Below are 22,338 nucleotides of genomic sequence, written 5' to 3'. Positions count from 1 at the left end.
AGACACATAGGAAATAAAATATTAGCAATGCCTTTGAATCTGTCATTTCCTGTTTATGTCTTTTCCATGAATCATCTTCCTGACCTATTTAATTGTTTGCATGTTTGTTTATATTTTGGTCCTGGGAGTTGAACTCAGGACCTTGTACATTCTAAGTATACACTATACCTTCCAGTCTCTCCCCAATATATTATTTGAGTATTTATTCTTCATATGTTTTTCCTTATAGTTTACCACAAATGTTTATAGCCCTAGATAACGTAGTTTTTTGTAAAATATACATAAGTGGAATAACTGTTTTATTATATTATTTCATATTATGAAGATTCACCCATGTTGTTATGACTTACTCACTTTCAGTCTTAGATGGTGCTTCAATATATGATTATACCACAGTTTTTTTTTGTCTTTTCTACTGTGGATGGACTTAAAGGTTTTCTTTTTTGCTATTACAGTTTTGCTGTGAACATCTGTATGTCTCTTGCACACATGTGCAATAGTTTCTTGAGGGTTAAATTTTAGGAGTAAGCTGGGAGTGGTGGCACATGCTTATAATCCCAGTATTTGGGACGTTGAGATAGGAGGATTGCAGATTCCAGGACGGCCTTAACATGTAGTGAGACTCGTATCAACCTGACAAAGCCCTGTTCCAAAAAATAAAAACAGAATAAGGCTGGGGGTATAGTTTGGAGATAAACTGCCCCTGGGTTCAATGCCCAATATCCCTTCTTTCGCCCCCCCCCACACACACACATACACACAACATCAGGAATAGAATTGTTGGTCAAAGGATCTGTCCAAGCCAGGTGTGGTGGCTCTAGTTGAGGAACACATATTATCTCATCTTCTAGGATATGATAATATATAATAGAAATAGAAAATTTGAGACCATCAGTAGCTAACAATGGGTGCCAATTAAAAGAAATATATAAATATGTATAAAATTCAGAGAACAAGACCAATGCACATGCAGTGAGATATCTTTAGTCAAAACAAACTCAGAAAATACATGTTGGCAAAGATGGAGAGAAATTGTCTTCATGTGCTATTAGTGGAAATGTAGTGATACAGTTTCTGTGGAAATCTATATAGAGGTTCCTCAAAAAATTGGAAATTGAAATTTTGATCCAGAAGTTCCATTTTGGATATATACCCCAAAGAACTGAAAACAGGGTCTTTAAAGAGATATTTTGCAAGCTGTACGTGGTGACACATGCCTGTAATCCCAGTACTTGGGAGGCTGAGAGAGCAGGATTGAAGGTGGCAGCCAGCCTCAGCAGCTTAGTGAGGCCCGCTAGTTAGTGTGACTCTGTTTCAAAATAAAAATAAGATAAATAGGGCTGGGTGTGTAGCTCAGAGGTAGAATGCCCAGGGTTCAGACCCTATTGCCACATACACACAAAAAGAGAGATTTGCACATCCATGTTCCTAGCAGCATAATCCAAGTAGCCCAAACGTGGAAGCAACAGTGTTCATCAGTAGATGAATGAGTAAATAAACTGTGATATGCATGTGCAGTCGAATATGATCCAGTCTTTAAAAGGAGGGAAATTCTGACAAGAGGTTCAACATGGGTAAATATTGAGGACAGTACATGAAGTGAAATAAACCAGTAGCAAAAAGACAAATACTGTATGATTGCACTTCTGTGTGGTAATCTAGAGTAAATTCAGAGGCAAAGTAGAATGGGAATGGTGGGGACATTTACTGCCTTCCAGGAGGGTGGTTAGGTACATCTCTGCTGTAGTTGACTCTGTTAAGAGTGGTTTTCTCACCTAGTTTGAACATTTTTGCTCCTTTGTACTGTTACCAACTTTGAAAATGTTTTTGTTAATATGTTATCAACTGAACTGTCTTGTTTTCTGTAGGCAGATGATTATGAAAAGAACATAAGCTAGATAGTTGTATTTTTTTATTATTGAAGCAGTGCCAATGTCCTTCAACTTAAATTTACTTTCCTTCAGGGCAAGTCGGCAGTAACATCAATTCATTTAGTTTAACTGTCTTTGGAAACCTAGTTATCATTCAGAATGTTAAAGGGATACCACCAGATGAAACTTTTTATGAATTGAAACTCCCAAATTTATCTAGTAAATAGTAATGCGTTGTATATATATTACTATTGGCTGAAAATTGTACATATTCTTTTAGCTCTTGTGAGCAGTCTAAGTAGATAACACTTTATTGAGAGGCTTTATCAGGCTTTGGCTTTCTGTGAATTTAGGAACCTCATAATCGCAGATCTTCAGTTTCAGCTTTTCTTTGAAAGAAAACTCTCTTTAGAAAATGTGAACTGTTGGTCAGCCTGGATAAGGTAGATCATGTAGTTGTCTTAAAGTATTTGAATAATAATTATTCACAAATAATTAATATTTGTGGCATTTGGACAAGTTAATTAACTTAATAGTTATGAAAATAAATGCTGGTTATGAAATTTAAAGCCTTTCTTTATAGGTTGCAGATTTGGATGATGAATTTGCTGATTTGGTTTTAGGAGAATTTAGTGAAAATTTTGATTTGCTACCAGCTGAAAAGGTATTTGTATTATTAAGTTGCTTTGATAAAATTTTACTAATTGGATGTAGTTTAATTTCTCTGTCTTAGGTTTTTTTGTTTTGTTTTGTTTTACTTTGCATACTATTAGAAAATGCTGGCTTAAAATTTAAGGTAAAATCACTACTAATATAGGTACTTTAGCAATGCCCACAATATACTATGTTCAGATTAGCAATTAAATCTTTTTACTTATAAAGTCAGGATCAGTTAATTCATATTTTATAGCCTTTCCTCTTCATTCTGATTATTTTTCTAAGGATGTTTAGGAAAATCACAGGTCGAAACGATCATTTTTCTCAGTGTTTTTCTAAATGTTTTAATTTTTAATGGAAACATTTATTTATGGTAATATATATATATATATATATATATATATATATATATATATTTTTTTTTTTTTTTTTTTTTTTGGTGGTACTGGGGTTCCTGGAAGCCCTTCTACCTCCGGGCTACACTCCCAGACCTATTTTTTATATTTTTATTTAGAAACAGGGTCTCCTAAGCCAGCACGCGCGGCTGGCTTGGAACCTGTGCGATCCTCCTGTCTCCGCCTCCCAAGCGCGGGGATTACAAGCGTGCGCCACCATGCCCGGCATGGTAATATATTATTAAAACTGAAAAGAAGTAGGCAAGATATTGATAGTAGTTTAATTATGACAATTTTCTTCAAGGAATCTGACAGGAACCTTCCCCATGATTTGACAACTTTATTGCTTATTTTTCTTTCTGAAACATAAGTTGCTAAGTAAAATGTTTCTAAGTGGTAATCTGTACTATGTGGCCCCCAAAAAAGCCCAGTAAATTCACTGAGTTATCATCCATGAAAAGAATGAAAAACACAAGAGGTGAGGCATATATCTGAACCACTTGAAGTCAGAGACAGGAAAAAAAGTGAATTTTTTTCCCTTTTGAATGAAATGCCATGATCTTTTGAATCTTTTGGTTAGCACTTGAATGTTTAAACGTCATGTTTACTAATCCTACTGTCATGTAATTTGTAATACGAATTCTGATTTCAGAGATCTCACAATCTAAAGTGGAATTGGCCTAACAATTCTTTTTTTTTTTTTTTTTTTTTAATGGGTTTGGGGATGGAACCCAGAGGCATTTGACCTCCAGGCTACACCCCCTGCCCAATTTTTTATTCTTTATTTTGAAACAGGGTCTCACTGAGTTGCAGAGGGCCTTACTAAGTAGCTGAGGCTGTCCACGAACCGCGATCCTCAGGTCTCAGTCTCCCAAATGCTGGGATTACAAGCATGCGCCACCACGCCCAGCCTAACAATTCTTATTATCAACACATCCAGTCTTTGCTTGATTTTTGAGGTCTTAAAAAAATTTTTTTTTTTTACTTTCTCTTCTCATCTTCCTGTTAAGACTATTGGGGTTGAATCACAAGAGTATTAATTTGTTTATTCAAGAAATATTTTTGAAGCCAGGTATGGTAGCGCTTGTAATCCCAGCACTTGGTATGTTGAGACAGGAGATCACACAGGTTCAAAGCCAGTCTCAGCTACTTAGTGAGGCTCTCAGTAATTTAGTGAGACCCTGTTTCCAAATAAAGTATAAAATAGGTCTGGGAGTATAGCCCAGAGGTAGAAAGCCCCTGGGTTCCACCTCCAGTACTATAAGGAAGGAAGGAAGGAAGGAAGGAAAGGGAAGGAGGGAGGGAGGGAGCGAGGGAGGGAGGGAAGGAAGATTTTTGAGCCAGGCATGGTAGCTCATGCTTGTAATCCCAGTACTTGGGAGGCTGAGACAGGAGGATCACAGGTTCGTGGCCAGCCTACTTAGTGAGGCCCTCCACAACTTAGTGATACCCTGTTTCAAAATAAAGAATAAAAAATAGAGCTGGGGTTTAGCTTGGAGTTATGAAGCCCCTGGGTTCAATCCTCAGTATTGAAAAAAAATTTTTTTAGCTTGTTTTTATATTTCAAACTTTCCTAATTTGGGAGGATTTCGCATTATTTTTATGGGGTTTACTGTGGTGTGCATAGGGATTTTACATTCTAATGAAAAAGAGATAATAAATCTCTAACATGTAGGTAGTGGTTAGTGTTATAAACAAAAGGAAAGCTATAAAGAATGATGGAAGTGTGGTAAGGAGTGCTGTTTTACGTGGATGACTAGAGAGGGTCTCTAATTTTGAGAGATTGTAAGAGACCAGGATCCTGCACACAAAATAAATGCTCACTTATGTCTGTTTCATAGTTACAAAGTGCCATACACAGAGTAACACTGGCTCAGATGGCGGTGCCCGTCCTTTGTGGAAGTGCCCTGAAGAACAAAGGTGTGCAGCCCTTGCTCGATGCTATTACTACGTATTTGCCTTCACCCGAAGAGCGCAACTATGAATTTCTGTAAGTATGTGATAACATAGATTAAATTTCTATAGCCTTGAAAAGACAGGTGGGTGTAACAAGTAGGCCCTGTTTCATAAGTAGTTAAATCACCATTTTTGACTAACAGATGAAAAAAAAATTGTATATATCTATATTTTGTGGTACTGGGGTTCCTAGAAACCCTTTTACTTCTGGGCTACACTTCCAGACCTATTTTTATACTTTTTTATTTGAAAACAGGGTCTCTTAAGCCAGTGCGGCTGGCTTCAGACCTGTGCCATCCTCCTGCCTCTGCCTCCCAAGCGCGGGGATTAGAAGCGTGCGCCACTGTGCCCGGCTGACTTTTTTTTTTTTTTTTTTTTGGTGGTACTAGGGGTGGAACCCAACAGCTTTCTACCTCCAGGCTACACTCCCAAACCTACTTTTATACTTTTATTTGGAAACAGGGTCTCACTAAGTTGCTGAGAACCTCACTAAGTAGCTGAGGCTGGCTTCGAACCTGTGCGATCCTCCTATCTCAGCCTCCCAAGTGCGGGGATTACAAGTGTGCACCACCATGCCCAGCTGAAAAATATTTTTTTATTAATATAATATAAAACCGTAGTAACCTTTACTTGAAAGTGACATTTTTCATCATTTCTTAAAACCTGCCAGATGTACAGATGGCTTTTCACTGTGTAAAAGTGTAAGTTTTGACCCTGCCATCTTTTTTGTTTTGTTTTGTTTTGTTTTTTGTGATACAGAGGGTGGAACCCAGGGGATTTTCTAACTCCAGGATATACTCCCAGACGTATTTTATACTTTATTTGGAAACAGGGTCTCACTAAGTTTCTGAGAGTCTCACTCAGTAACTGAGGCTGGCTTTGAACCTGTGTGATCCTCCTGTCTCAGCCTCCCAAGCGCTGGGATTATGAGCGAGAGCCACCACACCCAGCTGCCATCTTGTTTTTAAAAAAAGTTTGCTAAACATTCAGTTGATGTGTTTATATTCATCTAGACTTCAGGATTTTCCTGCAAGCTCAAAGTATTTTGTGGCTATTAAGAAAGGTTACTTTTTACTCCTGCTGTCACTAATAGCTTTATACTAAGTAATAACTCCTCTAAAATTTGAGTGAGCATTACACAAAATAGCAGAGAAGTGGACTTCAGATGTGTGTGTGTGTGTGTGTGTGTGTGTGTGTGTGTGTGTGTGTTTGTGTGTGTATGTGTCACTTGGCATTGAACCCAGGGACATTCTACATCTGAACTATAGGCCCAGTCCTTTCATTTATTTATTTTATTTTAAAACAAGGTCCCATTGCTGAGGCTCGCCTTGAAACTGTGTTCCTCCTGTCTCTATATTTGTATTTGTTAAAGTTAAAAATTGAAAGGAAGCCAGGCATGATGGTGTACACCTGTTCTTGGGAGGCTGAAACAGGAGGATCATAGGTCCAAGGTCAACTTCAGCAAATTAGCAAGACCCTTAGCAACTTAAGGGGTCATAAAATTAGGGCTAGGAGTATAACTCAGAGGTAGAATGCCCCTGGGTTCAACCCCCAGTACAAAAAAAATAAAAAGAATTGAAGGGATAGAAATACAATTGGAGAAGTCCTATAATAGAGCTTAATTTAATAACCTACTTTGAGTTTACTTCTTCGGCACACAGTTTGTTGATTTCAGAAACCTATCTAGCTTAAAGCCGGGTGTGGTGGCGCACGCTTGTAATCCCTGCGCTTGGGAGGCTGAGACAGGAGGATAGCACAGGTTCGAAGCCAGCCTCAGCTACGTAGTGAGGCTCTCAGCAACCTAGTGAGACCCTGTTTCCAAATAAAATAAAATAAAAAGAAACCTATCTAGCTTTCTAAAACCTATCTGGTAAACATTCATTTGGGAGGAGAGGATTGAGACTGAGGATTTGTACCCAGGGAATTCTACCTCTGAGCCATATCCCCAGCTTTACTTTTATTTTTATTGGTGCATTGTATTCATACATCTTAATGGGATGCAAGATGGTGGATGCACACTTCAACCAATTAGCCCTTACCCAGTTCCCACCCCATTCCCTTCCCCTCCCTCCTTATCATGCTTGGCTTAGTGATTGACTTTGATGTATTTGTTAGAGAACATCATGTGCATTAGAGAATTTCCCTCTTCCCCCTTTCCATCCCCTCAGTTAGGTCGCCTTATTGGTCATCTATAGAATCTCCTTCATATAGAGTTCAACCTATGACCCATTTTCTCCCCAGCTTCTGTATATTAGGGAGAGCATCGTTCATTTTAAAGCATGGTCTCACTAAGTTGCTGAGACAGTCCTTGAACCTGTGATCCTCCTGTCTCAGCCTCCCAAGTACTGGGATTATAGGTATGTGCCACAACACCCAGTTCATTGAACACTAATTTTTTTTTTTCAGTACCGGGGGTGGAACCGGGCATTCTACCTCCAAGCTACACCCCCAGCCCTAATTTTAATTCTTTATTTTGAGACAGGGTCTCACTGAGTTGCAAAGGGCCTCACTAAGGAGCTGAGGCTGCCGCAAACAGCTATCCTCCTGTCTCAACTTTCCAAATGCTGGGATTACAAGCATGTGCCACCACACCGGGCTTGAACACTAATTTAACAACATCATTCTATTAAGAATGTGGGCTATGAACACTTGATGTGGTGGTGCAGGCCTGTAATTCCAGTACTTGGGAGGCTGAGACAGGAGGATTACAGGTTCATCCCCTTAGCAAGACTCTCATCAGTCTACTGAGACCCTATTTGAAAATAAAAAATAAAATAGGTCTGTGGGTATAGTTCAGAGGTAGAATGTCCTTGGTTTTGATCCCTGGTACCACACACACACACACATACACACACACACACACACAAAATGCTAGCTGTGAAATAGATTCAAGACTAGAAATTTAAGACAAGCTCAAGACTGTAGATTTTTATGGTTATGCAGCTGGACAGAACGTGAAGAGCTTGAAGACAATAACTGCAAAGTTCCTATTTATTTATGGCTGTGTAGATAAGCTTTTTTTTTTTTTTTTGCGGGTCTGGGGATGGAACCCAGGGGCATTTGACTCCAAGCTACATTCCCTGCCCTATTTTTTTATTCTTTATTTTTAAACAGGGTCTCATTAAGTTGCAGAGGGCCTCACTAAGTAGCTGATTCTGTCCACAAACCGCAATCCTCCGGTCTCAGTCTCCCTAATGCTGGGATTACAAGCTTGCGCCACCATGCCCAGCTCCGTGTAGGTATGCTTTTTGGCAAAGAAATCATTTGTAAATAGAGGTAATGGTTGGAGGAGAAGCCACTATTTTTATTTTTGAGGAATTAGTGGTAAGATTGCTATTAATTTAGTGGAGGAAGAAAGATAAGTAGTGACATTATTTAATGGCCCTTAATAACTACTAAAAGATAAAAAGGATCTTTGGAGGACATCAAGGTTAAGTTTCTGCAGTGATTCTGTCTTGATCTGAGTAGGTATGTGGGAAGTGTATTTTGTAGGCCTTCCTGTAATGTCCCCTTTATTTTATAGGCAGTGGTATCAGGGTGACTTATGCTCACTGGCCTTCAAAGTGCTCCATGATAAGCAGCGAGGACCACTGGTTTTTATGCGCATTTACTCAGGCACACTAAAGCCCCAGCTGGCCATTCATAATATTAATGGAAACTGCACGTAAGTAGAAGCTTAGGTTATTTTCTAAAACTGCACTCATTTCTTTAAAAGTACTTTACTATGCTAATATAAATCATGGTTTCATAGGGAGAGAATAAGTCGTCTGCTTTTGCCATTTGCTGACCAACATGTGGAAATCCCTTCATTGACTGCTGGTAACATTGCTTTGACTGTTGGGCTTAAACATGTAAGTTACCAAATGGTTTCTCTAGGAAATAATAGTTTAAATGTTTAGTTAGATGTAGGGATTTTATAATATAAGAAATCCATAAACAATCTAAATGTCCATCAGTAGAATAATGAATATTGGACCATATTCATCAACATGGTTGAATGTCACACATTGGATAGAAAAGTAAATTACAGAAGATGACAGATGAGATGGAGTATATTTAAATAAAGTTCCAATCAGGTAAAATGTACTATTTATGTGTATGTGTATATATATTATGTATGTGTATACATACACATACATATATATACATATATAAATAAAATACATATGTGTATCTTGTTTATTTAAAATTTTATTTGCATTGGGTTTTTACCTATCTTGATAATCGCAGAAAATTTGATCTAACCTTATAACTGATGAGCTAACTGAAGATATTTTGTTAATGAAGGCTCCGTGAGGAGGAGGAGTTCTGTTCCATGTGTTTACAGCTCTACCTCAGTCTGTATATCAGTACTTGCATATGGTAGACACTCCACAGACAGTAGGGGATGAATGGATGAAAACACTTGATGCTGTGTCTATTTTCACTGGGTGAAAACTGAGGACATTTCACTTATGTGGATTAAGTCACATGTAGCTTTCTCATTAAACATTGGTTTGTCATTTGGATGAACATTGCTGCTTTTAATGTTTGAAACTCTTCATAGTTGATTGCAAGTTCCAGTTTCCTTTAGTAGAAGAGCCCTATAGTCTAGATTTTGGTTTTTGGTATGGAAGCATCTCTTCCTTCTACCCAAAGACAGGACCTGCTCCTTGTGTATATTTGAAGGAGCTCTACAAATATGTTTGGACTATTACTTCAGTAGAACTGTCTTTACAGAGAAGAAAATGGACACAGAACTTCATAATACAAAAAATTAAAAGTGAAATTTAAATTTTAAAGAATATTGGAGTATGGAGAAGCTATTAATTCTGCATGCTCATGAATATTCTGTTTTAGTTAATAGAGATTTTTCTGTAAAAGAGTAAAAAATTGTTTTAATTTTTTGTTGTTGTTGCTGTACTGGGGATGGAACCCAGGGGCATTTGACCTCCAAGCTACATTCCCTGCCCTATTTTTTTATTCTTTATTTTTAAAAAGGGTCTTACTAAGTTGCAGAGGGCCTCACTAAGTAGCTGAGGCTGTCCAGGAACCTGATATCCTCCTGTCTCAGCCTCCCAGGTACTGGGATTATAAGCATGTGCCCTAGTGCTAAGACACTGTAATGGATTTCTACCTAACCTGTCCTGTCATGACTGAAAATCTGGGTAGGTGCATTTGTTTCAACCAATGAATTTTGGATGTCAGTTTTGCATGTGAGTGTGTGTGTGTGTGTGTGTGTGTGTGTGTGTGTGTGTGTATGCATGCACACACACACACACACACACACACATTTTATTGTTTGTTAGAATTTATTACAGCTGAGACAATAGGATTGCAGATTCAAAACCAGGACCAGCAACTTAGTGAAGCTCTCAGAAATTTAATGAGACCCTGTCTCCAAATAAAAGATAAGAGTTGAGTGTAGAGCTTGGAGGTAGAATACCCCTGGGTTCAATCCCCAGAACCATACACACTAAAAAAGTAAATTAAAAAAAAATTTAATACAATAATATTTTGGATAGAATTCTTATACAAGTTAAATGAGCTTTACATAAGCAAAGTTATGGTGAACTTTATGAATTGTTTCATTGAAGTTCTGATGAAAAGAAAGTGTCTCATTAAAGATGTTTTGTCTCATGAGTCTTAGTGGAAAATGAATGCCTACTAAAAGCCTGATTTTTCTTTTTCTTTTTTTTTTAGGTACTGGGTATTGAACCCTGGGTCAGTCTACTTCTGAGCTATATCCCCAGACCTATTTAATTTTTTATTTCAAAGCAGGGTCCCATTAGGTTGATAAGAGTCTTACTAAGTTGCTGAGGCTGTCCTCAAACCTGCAGTCCTCCTGTCTCAGGCTCTCAAGTACTGGGATTACAGGTGTGCACCATCACGCCTGGCTTTTAAAAGCCTGTTATGTTCCAAGTTGTCTTGTTTGCTTACAGACTGCCACTGGAGACACCCTTGTCTCATCCAAATCCAGTGCGTTAGCAGCAGCTCGTCGAGCCAAAAGGGAGGGAGAAAAGAAGCATGGCCAAAACAGTGATGCAGAGAGACTCCTGTTGGCTGGGGTGGAGATTCCAGAACCCGTTTTTTTCTGTACCATAGAACCCCCATCAATGGCTAAGCAGCCAGGTACAAAGAGTCTTGGTGTTTCAGTTAACTGGTGCTATGTAGTTTGTGTAAAATACTTAAAATATGTACTCAAAAGATTTCATATGAGATTGAGTTAAACTTTATTTGAACTTATTTATAGTAATTTATTGTGGTTGATCTCAGTTTTTTTCTTGTAAGATTTTTGATTTTGATAAACTGTATTTTTTCCCTCAAATCTTGGCCATTTTTATTTCATATTCCCTATTCTTGCCCTTGCAGTGCTATCTATGGAATTTGAAGTCAATGGCTTTTAGACCTGCTCTTCTAGTGTATTAGATAAGCTAGTAACTGATTTGTAACTCATTCAGTTTCTCTTGTATACAAATGTTTTTATCTTATTTTCTAGTTCAATCTGTAGAATCTAGTGAAGATATTTATATACTATGGTTACTGTTGCTTGGCTTTTTGAGAGTTGTATAGAGAGTTGTATACTTCACCTAACACCTTAGCTCAAAATTCTTCATTAGTTTCTCATTGCCTCCAGCACAAACCCAAACTCCTTAGTGTGGAACATAAACCTGGCCATTTCAGCTTTATCATTTCCAAATAGACTTGGTTGCATATAACAGGAAGGCCCCAAATAACATTTGCATTAATAAGACCAAAGTTTTATCTGTTATAAAAGAAGCCTTGAATTGATAATCCAGGTGTTAAAGGGGGTCCACAAAATGATGAGGCACCCAGACTTGTCTTTTACCCTGTGATGGCTGCTGGAGCCTGGGGCATCACCTTAGAGTTGCTGAGAGCAGAAAGCATATGAGAGAGGAAGAAGCTAGGTTCCTTCCCTCTCAAGATTTCTTTTTATATCTTTGGCCAACACTGATTACAGAGGGGTCACATAAAAGTAGTTCTGAGTAGGCATCAGCAGAGTGGAGCTGAAGGCTACCAGCAGCCTGTATAATAAGCCTTCGTGCCTGGACTCATTTCCTGAAACGTCCTCCTCTGTTGTGTGCTTTCTTTTATCACTTACACAAAAATAAAAATAGACTAACTGCCCACCCCTCATGCTCCCATAGTAAAATAGATCTGATTTCCTGAGGATGCTATTCTCTTATTGCATTGCTACTTCTTTTCACTTAATCTCTTTTACGGAATTATAGTTTCCCCTGAATGTATCTGCCTGGCAACTGTGTACTCTTTTTTCTTTTTTCTTTTAAATTTTTTTATTGGTGCATTATATTCAAACATCATATTGGGGTAAAAAACTTGTGTGTACAAACATGTACTCATCGCTGATTTAACCCCTACCCAATTCCCACCCCATTCCCTCCCCATCCCTCCCTCCCTTGCTTGGCTTAGTGATTGACTTCGATATGTTTAAGTACATTGTGTGTTTTAGAGATTTTCCTCTTCCCCTCTCCTTTCTCCCCCTTTAGGTTGTCTTGTTTGCTCCTCTATAGGATTTTCTCTTTCAAGAGTTCCTCCTATGACCCATTTCTCCCTAACTCTCACATATTAGGGAAAGCATATGATTTCTTATTTTTTGTGACTGACTAATATCACTTAGCATAATGTCTTCCAGTTCCATCCATTTCCCTGAAAATGATGTAATTGAGTTTTTTTTGATGGCTGAGTAAAATTCCATTGTGTACATATCCCACAGTTTTGTAATCCATTCATCTGTTGATGGACATCTTGGCTGGTTCCATAGTTTGGCTATGGTGAATTGTGCAGCTATGAACATAGATACACATGCATTAGTTTGGTACTTTGGCTTCCTATCTTTTGGGTAGATACCCAGAAGTGGTATTGCTGGATCAAATGGTAGATTTGTTCCCATTCTTCTGAGTATTCTCCATACTGTTTTCCAAAGTGGTTGCACTAATTTGCAATCCCACCAACAATGTCTTAGAAATGTCTTAGAGTTCCCTCTTCTCCACATCCTCGCCAGCATCTGTTGTTGTTTGTGCTTTGAATGATTGCCATTCTAGTTGGAGTTAGGTGAAATCTCAGGGTAGTTTTGATTTGCATCTCTCTGATTGCCAGTGATGTTGAACATTTTTTCATGCATTTATTGGCCATTTGAATTTCTTCTTTTTTTTTTTTGGTGGTACTGGGGTTCCTAGAAGCCCTTCTACCTCCAGGCTACACTACCAGACACATTTTTACATTTTTATTTGGAAACAGGGTTTCCTAAGCCAGTGCACGTGGCTGGCTTCGAACCTGCGCGATCCTCCTGTCTCTGCCTCTCAAGCGCGGGGATTACAAGCGTGCGCCACCACGCCCGGCGAATTTCTTTTTTTGTGAAGTGTCTATTTAGTTCATTTGCCCATTTTGTTATTGGATGCTTTGTTTTCTTAGTGTTGAGTTTCTTGAGTTCTCTGTATATTTTAGATATTAGTCCTCTATCAGTGGTGTAGGTGGCAAAAATCTCCCATTCTGTTGGCTCTCGATTGAGGTTCGTGATAGTTTCCTTTGCTGAACAGAAGCTCTTCAGTTTTATGCAATCCCATGTATTGATTCTCCTTTTAATTTGTTGTGCCTTTGGAGTCTTGTTGAGGAAATGTTTATCTGTGCCTATGTGTTGTAGTGTTGGACCTATGCCCTCTTCAAGGAGCTTCAAGGTCTCTGGTTAAATTTCCAAGTCTTTTATCCATCATGAGTTGACTTTTGTACAGGGTGAAAAAGTGGGATTAATTTCCAATTTTCTTTTTTCTTTTTTTTTTTTTTTTTGTGGTACTGGGGTTCCTGGAAGCCCTTCTACCTCCGAGCTACACTCCCAGACCTATTTTTACATTTTTATTTGGAAACAGGGTCTCCTAAGCCAGCGCACGTGGCTGGCTTCGAACCTGCGCGATCCTCCTGTTTCTGCCTCCCAAGTGCAGGGATTACAAGCGTGCGCCACCACGCTCGGCTAATTTCCAATTTTCTGCATATGGTTAACCAGTTTTGCCAACACCATTTGTTGAGCAGGCTATCTTTTTTCCAGTGTATGTTTTTGGCCCCTTTGTCAAAAAATCAATTGGCTGAAAGTTTGTGGACTTGTTTCTTGGTCTTCTATTCTGCTCCATTGGTCTATATATCTATTCATTTGCCAGTACCATGCTGTTTTTATTACATTGGCTTTGTAGTATAGTTTAAAGTCAGGTATTGTGATTCCTCCTGCATGGTTTTTGTTGCTGAGAACTACCTTGGCTATTCTGGGCTTTTTGTTATTCCAGATAAATTTTTTATTTTATTTTATTTTTTTACTTTTTATTGGTGCAATGTATTCATACATCATAATGGTATAAAGAAAATATTTTTGTAGACATACATGCACACATCGCCCAGTTAGCCCCTACCCGATCCCCACCCCGTTCCCTCCCCATCCCTCCTTTCCATGCTTGGCTTAGTGGTTGACATCTAGTTTTATAGCAATTTATCCAATATTAACGATGATAATCTCACAAAACAGTTTCATTTGTCTGATACCAAGATTTTGATAACTAAAAGATAACAGTTCAATATTTCTTTTTGCTTTCTTTTTTACCAGAAAATGTTTTTCTTTTTTTTTTTTTTGTTTTAGGTGAAGCTATCATACATTTATTTTTCAGAAAAAATCTGTCCTGATATGGAATATGGACTCTACATACCCAAAACAGTCTCAAAGAAGAACAAAGATAGAAGATATATATTTTCTGATTTCAAACCATATAAAGCTACAATAATTGAAACAGTGTAGTACTGTTCCAGAGGCAGATATATAAACCATTGGAGTTAAATAAAAGCCTAGAGATAAATTCTTCCATATATTGTCAAGTTATTTTTGACAAGGTTTCCACGAACATTTGGTGGAGGAAATACTAATCTTTTAACTAAATATTGTTGAAACATAATAATTACATGGAAAAGAATAAAGTTGGACCCTTACCTAGCATATTTACACATATTAACTCAAAATAGATAAAAGACCTAAGTATAAATCTTAATACTATAAACTTTTAGAAGAAAATCTGGGTCATAAAACCTCACAACATTGAAACTGGCAGTGATTTCTTGAATATGATTTCAATGGCGCAGACAACAAAAGGGTAAATAAACTCCCTAAAAAATAAAAAAATATTGTATATCCAAAGACAATGTAAACAGAGTTAAAAGTTACTGATAGAAAGGGATAAAATATTTCCAAATGCTATATCTGAAGGTATATTAATATTCCAACTAGAAATCCTAAATATTAGCAACAATAAAAGCAAACAATACAATTTAGAGATAGGTAAAAGACTAACATAAATAATGAATCTCCACAGATATCCAATCTTAGTTGTCTGTTGGATGGAAAATCTTGTTTCTCTGGTTCTGGTGTGTGTTACCTATTTCTTCTTTGTAGTTAATCTCTTTGAGTATTTTCTCTAGCGCTGGTTTTGAAGGCATAAATTCCTTCAGTTTCTGTTTGTCATGGAAGCTTCTTATTTCTCCATCTAATTTGATAGAAAGTTTTGCTGGGTAGGAAATTTTTGGCTGGAAGTTGTTTTCTTTCAGAGTTTGGAATATGTTGCTCCAAGCCCTTCTGGCTCTCATGACTTGGTTTGGGAAGTCTGGAGTGATTCTAATTGGTTTGCCTCTGGATGTCACTTGGCCCTTTGTTTTTGTTGCCTTTAAGATTCTCTGCTTGGCTTCCACAGTGGTCATTTTGACAATTATGTGTCGTGGGGATCCTCTTCTCTGATCCTCTCTAACGGGAGTTCTATAAGTTTCCTGGACCTGTGTATCGACCTCTTGCTCTATGTTTGGAGTGTTTTCTGCTATTATTTCCTTGAAAAGATTGTTAATCCCTTTGGCTTCACCTTCTTTTCTCTCCTCTATTCCAATTATTCTTAGGTTAGCTCTCTTAAAATGGGCCCATATTTCTTCAATATCAGATTCCTGCTGTTGGATTTTTTTTTTCTAAATTAGAAACTATGCGTTCATTTTTTGTATGACCATCTTCTAGGAGCGAGATTCTATTCTCCATGTGGTCTAATCGGTTGTTTGTACTTTGAATTGAGGCCTTTACTTCATTTTTTGCATCCTTTATCTCTTTTTGACTCTCTCTGAATTCTTTTAGGAAGTCCTCTATTATTTCTAAAGTTATTTTCCTGATTTGATCTTCTAGAAATCTCTGCATTTCTGTTTGATCAGGTTCTGATGTTGTGGAGTTGTGGGCATTCATTGCTCCATTGTTATTCCTCTTTCCCATGATTTCAGAAGTTTGTGCCTTCTCTGGGTTCTTCCCTGGGTCACTACTACTTCACTTAAGGTGCTGTGGATCTCGAGTCTATGGTATCTCAGTCACCACTACTCCTTTACTGGGTTGTATCGCAGAGTCTCAGGCCCTGGGAGTCAATCGAGGCTGCTTTAGACCATGGGGGGTGCCAGGTTGGGCATTCTCCTATGGTGTAATATCTCTGCCACCACCACTCCCCCACTGGGTCAAGTCCCTGGGAGTACAGTACTGGGATTTCTCCTCTAGGGGCCCCAATTTGACTCACTGTTGAGTGCGCAGATGGAGCTATCGTGGACTCGGTGAATTCGCTGCTGCTGCCGCCGGTAGCAATATGGCGCCACTGCCGCGCCCTCAGCTGTGAGGCTGGCGTATTTCTTTTCTGTTTTTTAACTCCACTCTGGGTCCCTGCAGGGTGCACTGAGCCCAGCCCCTGGGAGCTTTAGATGCTCCCTGCGCCGAGAGATCTGCCGAATCCCGCCCTGCTGTTCCGCAGCGGCTCACCTCGGCTCGCTGTCCACCACTCCTCTCTGGAGCTTGGTAGGCTGTTGAGTGTGTTTGTCTGGTGCCGTCCGGTGAACTCACCGCTGCCGCCAGCAGTAAGGCGCTGCTGCCGCATTCTCGGGCATGAAACCGGCGTATCTCCTCTCTGGTTTCTGAACTCCATCCGTTATGAGTTCCCTTCCTCTCTGGAGCCTGGTGCTGCAAGGCAAAATGGCGCCCACCGCTTCATGCCACGGCTCCGGCTGCAGCACTGCGGTCTGGTTTCTGGTATCTCGTTTTTCTAGTCCTCTTTTTCTCTGTCCCTTAAAATTACATTTTTTGTTTCTCTGCTGATGGTGTTTTTTGGCTATGAAAGGCGCTGATTTTGTGGTAATAGAGATTGGTTGTTAGCGGGGCTCGTAAGCCCCGTTTTGCTCCATCGCCATCTTCCCGGAAGTCCCTCCAGATAAATTTAAGGACTGATTTTTCTATGTCTGTGAGGAATGATCTTGGTAGTTTAATGGGCATTGTGTTAAATCTGTACATCACTTTTGGGAGGATGGCCATTTTAATGATATTTATTCTGCCAATCCATGAACATGGAAGATCTTTCCATCTTCTAAGATCTTCAATTTCTTTTTTCAGTGTTTTATAATTTTCTTTGTAGAGATCTTTTACCTCCTTGGTCAAGTTTATTCCTAGGTATTTTATTTTCTTGTGGGAGAGCCTGAGTGAAAGTGTTTTCGGAATTTTTTTTTCAGTGGGTTTATGGTTGGTGTACAGGAAAGCTTCTGATTTTTTAAGATTGATTTTGTATCCAGATACTTTGCTGAATTTGTTGATCAGTTCTATAAGCCTTTTGGTTGAGTTTGTTGGGTTTTCTAAAAATAGTATCATATCATCTGCAAATAGTGAAAGTTTCAGTTCTTCTTTTTCTATTTGTACTCCTTTGATTTCCTTTTCTTGCCTTATTGCTCTGGCTAGAGTCTCTAGTACTATATTGAAGAGAAGTGGTGATAGTAGACATCCTTGTCTCGTTACAGTTTTTAGGGGGAATTCTTGAAGTTTTTCCCCATTTAATATGATGTTGGCAGTGGTCTTATTGTAGATTGCCTTAATAATGTTGAGAAATTTTCCTTCTATTCCAGTTCTCTGCAGTGTTTTTTTATCATAAATGGATGTTGAATTTTATCAAATGCTTTTTCAGCGTCTATTGAGATGATTATGTAATTTTTGTCTTTGATTCTGTTTATATGATGAATTACATGGATTGATTTTTGTATATTGAAGCAGCCTTGCATCCCTGGGATGAATCCTGCCTGGTCATGGTGTATGATTTTCTTGATGTGGTTTTGAATGCGTGTTGCTAGTATTTTGTTTAATAGTTTTGCATCCAAGTTCATCAGAGATATAGGCCTGTAGTTTTCCTTCCTTGAAGTATCTTTATTCAGTTTGGGCATTAGTGTGGTGTTGGCTTCATAGAATGTATTTGGGAGAGTCCCGGTTTTTTCTATTTCATGAAATAGTTTGAGTAGTATTGGGGTTAGCTCTTCTATAAAGGTTTTATAGATTTCACTTGGGAAACCATCTTGTCCTGGGCTTTTCTTTGATGGTAAGCTCTTTATTGCTGTTTCAATCTCTTTGATTGTTATTGGTTGGTTTAAGTGTTCTATATTTTCTTGACTCAGTTTAGAAAGGTTGTATTTATCTAGGAAGTTGTCGATTTCCTCCAGATTTTCCATTTTGTTGGAGTATAGTTTTTCAAAGTAGTTTCTGATAATCCTCTGGATTTCTACACTGTCAATAGTAATGTCTCCTTTTTCATCCCTTATCTTCATAATTTGGGTTGATTCTCTCTTTTTTTTAGTTAGGTTGGCTAGTGGTTTATCAATCTTGTTAATTTTTTCAAGAAACCAGCTTTTGGTTTTGTTGATTTTCTGTATTGTTTTTTTATTCTCTATTTCATTGATTTATGCTCTAATTTTAATAATTTCCCGTCTTCTGCTGGCTTTGGGGTTCAATTGTTCCTGCTTTTCAAGGGCTTTGAGGTGTGCCGTTAGACTATTTATTTGAAGATTTTCTGTTTTTCTTATATGAACACTCAGTGCTATAAATTTTCCTCTTAATACTGCCTTCAAAGTGTCCCAGATGTTTTGATATGTTGTATCTTTATTTTCATTTGTTTCTAGATATTTCTTGATTTCACCTCTTAAATCTTCTATGACCCATTCTTCATTCAGAAGTGTGGTGTTCAGTCCCCGCATGTTTATGTTGTTTCTCTGGGTCTTCTTATAGTTGATTTCTAGTTTCATTCTATTATGGTCTGAAATGACACAGGGAAGTATGTAACATTTTTTAAATTTGCTAGTGCTCATTTTCTGTCCCAGGATGTGATCTATTTTGGAGAAAGTTCCGTGAGCAGCTGAGAAAAATGTAAACTACGCTGTAGTTGGGTGAAATATTCTATATGTGTCCAACAGGTCCATTTGGTTAATGGTGTTCTTTAGTTCTGAGGCATCTTTACTGACCCTTTGTCTGGATGATCGGTCTAGTATTGTGAGAGGTGTGTTGAAGTCTTCCAGTATTATTGTGTTGGGATTTATGTGTGACTTCATGTTACAAAGAGTTTGATTTATGAAAGTAGCTGCCCCTATGTTTGGGGCATAGATGTTGATTATTGTTATTTCCTCTTGCTGGACTATTCCTGTTACCAGTAAAAGGTGACCTTCTTTGTCTCTTCTAATAAGTTTAGGTTTGAAGTCTAACTTATCTGATATCATAGTTGCTACTCCTGCTTGTCTTCAAGTACCATTAGCATGGATTACCTTGCTCCAGCCCTTTACCTTGAGTTTGTTCCTATCTTTACTTGTAAGGTGTATTTCTTGTAAGCAGCAGATGGATGGATTCTGGCTTTTAATCCATTTTGCTACTTTATGTCTTTTTATTGGGGAGTTGAGGCCATTTACATTCAGTGTGATTATAGAGAGATAATTTTTAATTCCCAACATGTTAAGATCTTATTTCTGTTTGAGATACTGTTTATTCTTCTTTGCTTAGTTGTCTGCTGGATGGGAATTCTGGTGTGTATTACTCATTTCCTCTTTGCAGTTAATCTCCTTGAGTATTTTCTCTAGCGCTGGTTTTGAAGGCATAAATTCCTTCAGTTTCTGTTTGTCATGGAAGCTTCTTATTTCCCCGTCTAATTTGATGGATAGTTTTGCTGGGTAGGAAATTTTTGGCTGGAAGTTGTTTTCTTTTAGAGTTTGGAATATGTTACTCCATTCCCTTCTGGCTCTCATGACTTGGTTTGGGAAGTCTGGAGTGATTCGTTTGCCTCTGCATGTCACGTGGCCTTTTGTTTTTGTTGCCTTTAAGATTCTCTCCTTGGCTCCCACACTAGTCATTTTGACATTTATGTGGCGTGGGGATCCTCTTCTCTGATCCTCTCTAACGGGAGTTCTCTAAGTTTCCTGGACCTGTGTATCGACCTCTTGTTCTATGTTTGGAAAATTTTTCTGCAATTACTTCCTTGAAGAGATTATTGATCCCTTTGGTTTCACCTTCTTTTCTCTCCTCTATTCCAATTATTCTTAGGTTAGCTCTCTTAAAATGGGCCCATATTTCTTCAATGTCAGATTCCTGCTGTCGGATTTTTTTTTTCTAAATTAGAAACTATGCGTTCATTTTTGGAGTGATCATCTTCAAGAAGCGAGATTCTATTCTCCATGTGGTCTAATCTGTTGTTTATACTTTGAATTGAGGCTTTTATTTCAATGATTGCATCCTTTATCTCTTTTTGACTCTCTCTGAATTCTTTTAAGAAGTCCTCTATTATTTCTAAAGTTATTTTCCTGATTTGATCTTCTAGAGATCTCTGGATTTCTGTGTTATCAGATTCTGATGTGGGGTTGTGGGCATTCACTGCTCCATTGTTATTTCTCTTTCCCATGATTTTGGAAGTTTGTGCCTTCTTTGGGTTCTTCCCTGGGTCACTACGAGTTCACTTAAGGTGCTCTGGATCTCGAGTCTGTGGTATCTCAGTCACCACTACTCCTTTACTGGGTTGTATTGCAAAGTCTCAGACCCAGGGAGTCAATCGAGGCTGCTTAGACCATGGGGGGTGCCAAGTTGAGCGTTCTCCAGCAGGGAGTTGTGACTATGGTGTGATATCTCTGCCACTGCCACTCCCCCACTGGGTTGCACTGCTAAAATCTCTGAACCAGGGAGACTATCTGTGCAAGTCCCTGGCAGTGCAGTACTGGGATTTCTTCCCTAGGGGGCGCAATTTGACTCACGGTTATTGAGTGCACTGATGGAGTTGTAGTGGACTCGGTGGATTCGCAGCTGCCACCGCTGGCAATATGGCACCAGTACTACGCCCTCGGCCGTGAGGCTGGCGTATTTCTTCTCTGGTTTTGAGCTCCACTCTGAGTCCCTGCCAGGTGTGCTGTGCCCGGCCCTTGGGAGCTTTAGATGTTCCCTGCACCGAAAAAACTGCTGACTGCTGCCTGGCTGTTCAGCAACTGCTCACCTCAGCTCACTGTCCACCCCTCCTCTCTGGACCCTGTTGGCTGGTTGAGTGCGTTGGTCTTCAGTCGTCTGGTGAATTCGCCGCTGCCGCTGGCAGTAAGGCGTTGCTGTTGCGTCCTCGGCTGTGAGGTTGGCGTAGTTCTTCTCTGGTTTTGAGCTCCGCTGAGTCCCTGCGTGGTGTGCTGATCCTGGCCCTTGGGAGCTTTAGACACTTCTTGCACCAAAAAAAAACTGCTGACTGGTGCCTGGCTGTTCAGCAGCTGCTCACCTCAGCTTGCTGTCTGCTGCTCCTCTCTGGCGCCTGGTGGCTGGTTGAGTGCGTTGTTCTAGAGCCGTCCGATGAACTTGCCGCTGCTTCCGGCAGTAAGGCTCTGCTGCTGCGTCCTAGGCCATGAGGCCGGCATACCTCCTCTCTGGATTTGAGCTCCTTTCTGAGTCTCCCTCCTCTCTGGAGCCTGGTGCTGCTAGGGTAGATGTAGCCCGCACCACTCTGTGCTGCAGCTGCGGCTGCTCCGCACCATGGTTCTGGCCGCTCCGTGCCGCAACCGCCACAGCACTTCGGGCTGGTTTCTTTCTGGTGTCTTGTTTTTCCAGCCCTCTTTTTCTCTGTCCCTTGTATTTACAGCTTTTATTTCTTTGCTGGTGATATTTTCTGGCTATGAAATGCGTTGGTTTTGTGGTAATACAGATCGATTGTTAGCGGGACTTGTACGTGCCGCTTTTCTCCGTCGCCATCTTCCCGGAAGTCCTTGTGTGTACTCTTTCTCTAGATCTTAGCTCAGGTTCCACTTCTTTATGAGGCTCTTAATTCCAGCATTAGACTGAATATCACCCTTGAACTCACAGCTTATGAAAAAACAAAAGACCTTTATTTTCTCCCCATATCTTCCTGAGGACTCAGAGAGAGAGAGAGAGAAAGACAGAGACAGAGACCCTAGTCAAAAGGAATTCTAGTTCTTCACTTATCTAAATGGAGTTCCAAGTATTGAAGGAAATTGGGTCTTTTCTTGGCCTGTTGGTGAAGGAATGGCACTTAAGTTAAAGTTAAATGTATCAGTTATTTTCATGTTACCTTAAAATGTCCTCGGGCCAGGTAGGTATAGCTCTGACTGATGGAGAAGGATCAGGT

At 39.2% G+C, this 22,338-nt stretch overlaps 1 protein-coding gene across 1 annotated transcript in view; it reads left to right on the top strand.

Moving 5' to 3' along the window:
• Nucleotides 1–22,338, top strand: part of GFM2 (GTP dependent ribosome recycling factor mitochondrial 2) — a gene marked incomplete at both ends in the record, with an annotated part of 52,586 nt that overhangs the window by 17,791 nt on the left and 12,457 nt on the right. The window contains 5 exons of the mRNA XM_080705316.1: nt 2,455–2,535; nt 4,765–4,913; nt 8,403–8,543; nt 8,631–8,730; nt 10,801–10,990. Of these exons, the coding sequence (XP_080561442.1) occupies nt 2,455–2,535; nt 4,765–4,913; nt 8,403–8,543; nt 8,631–8,730; nt 10,801–10,990 (661 nt within the window). The remainder of the gene's footprint in view (nt 1–2,454; nt 2,536–4,764; nt 4,914–8,402; nt 8,544–8,630; nt 8,731–10,800; nt 10,991–22,338) is intronic.

The sequence above is a fragment of the Muscardinus avellanarius genome (assembly GCF_963383645.1).
Source record: "Muscardinus avellanarius genome assembly, chromosome: 1".
Classification (NCBI taxonomy): Eukaryota; Metazoa; Chordata; class Mammalia; order Rodentia; family Gliridae; genus Muscardinus; species Muscardinus avellanarius.
This window is presented reverse-complemented; position numbering and strand designations above follow the sequence as displayed.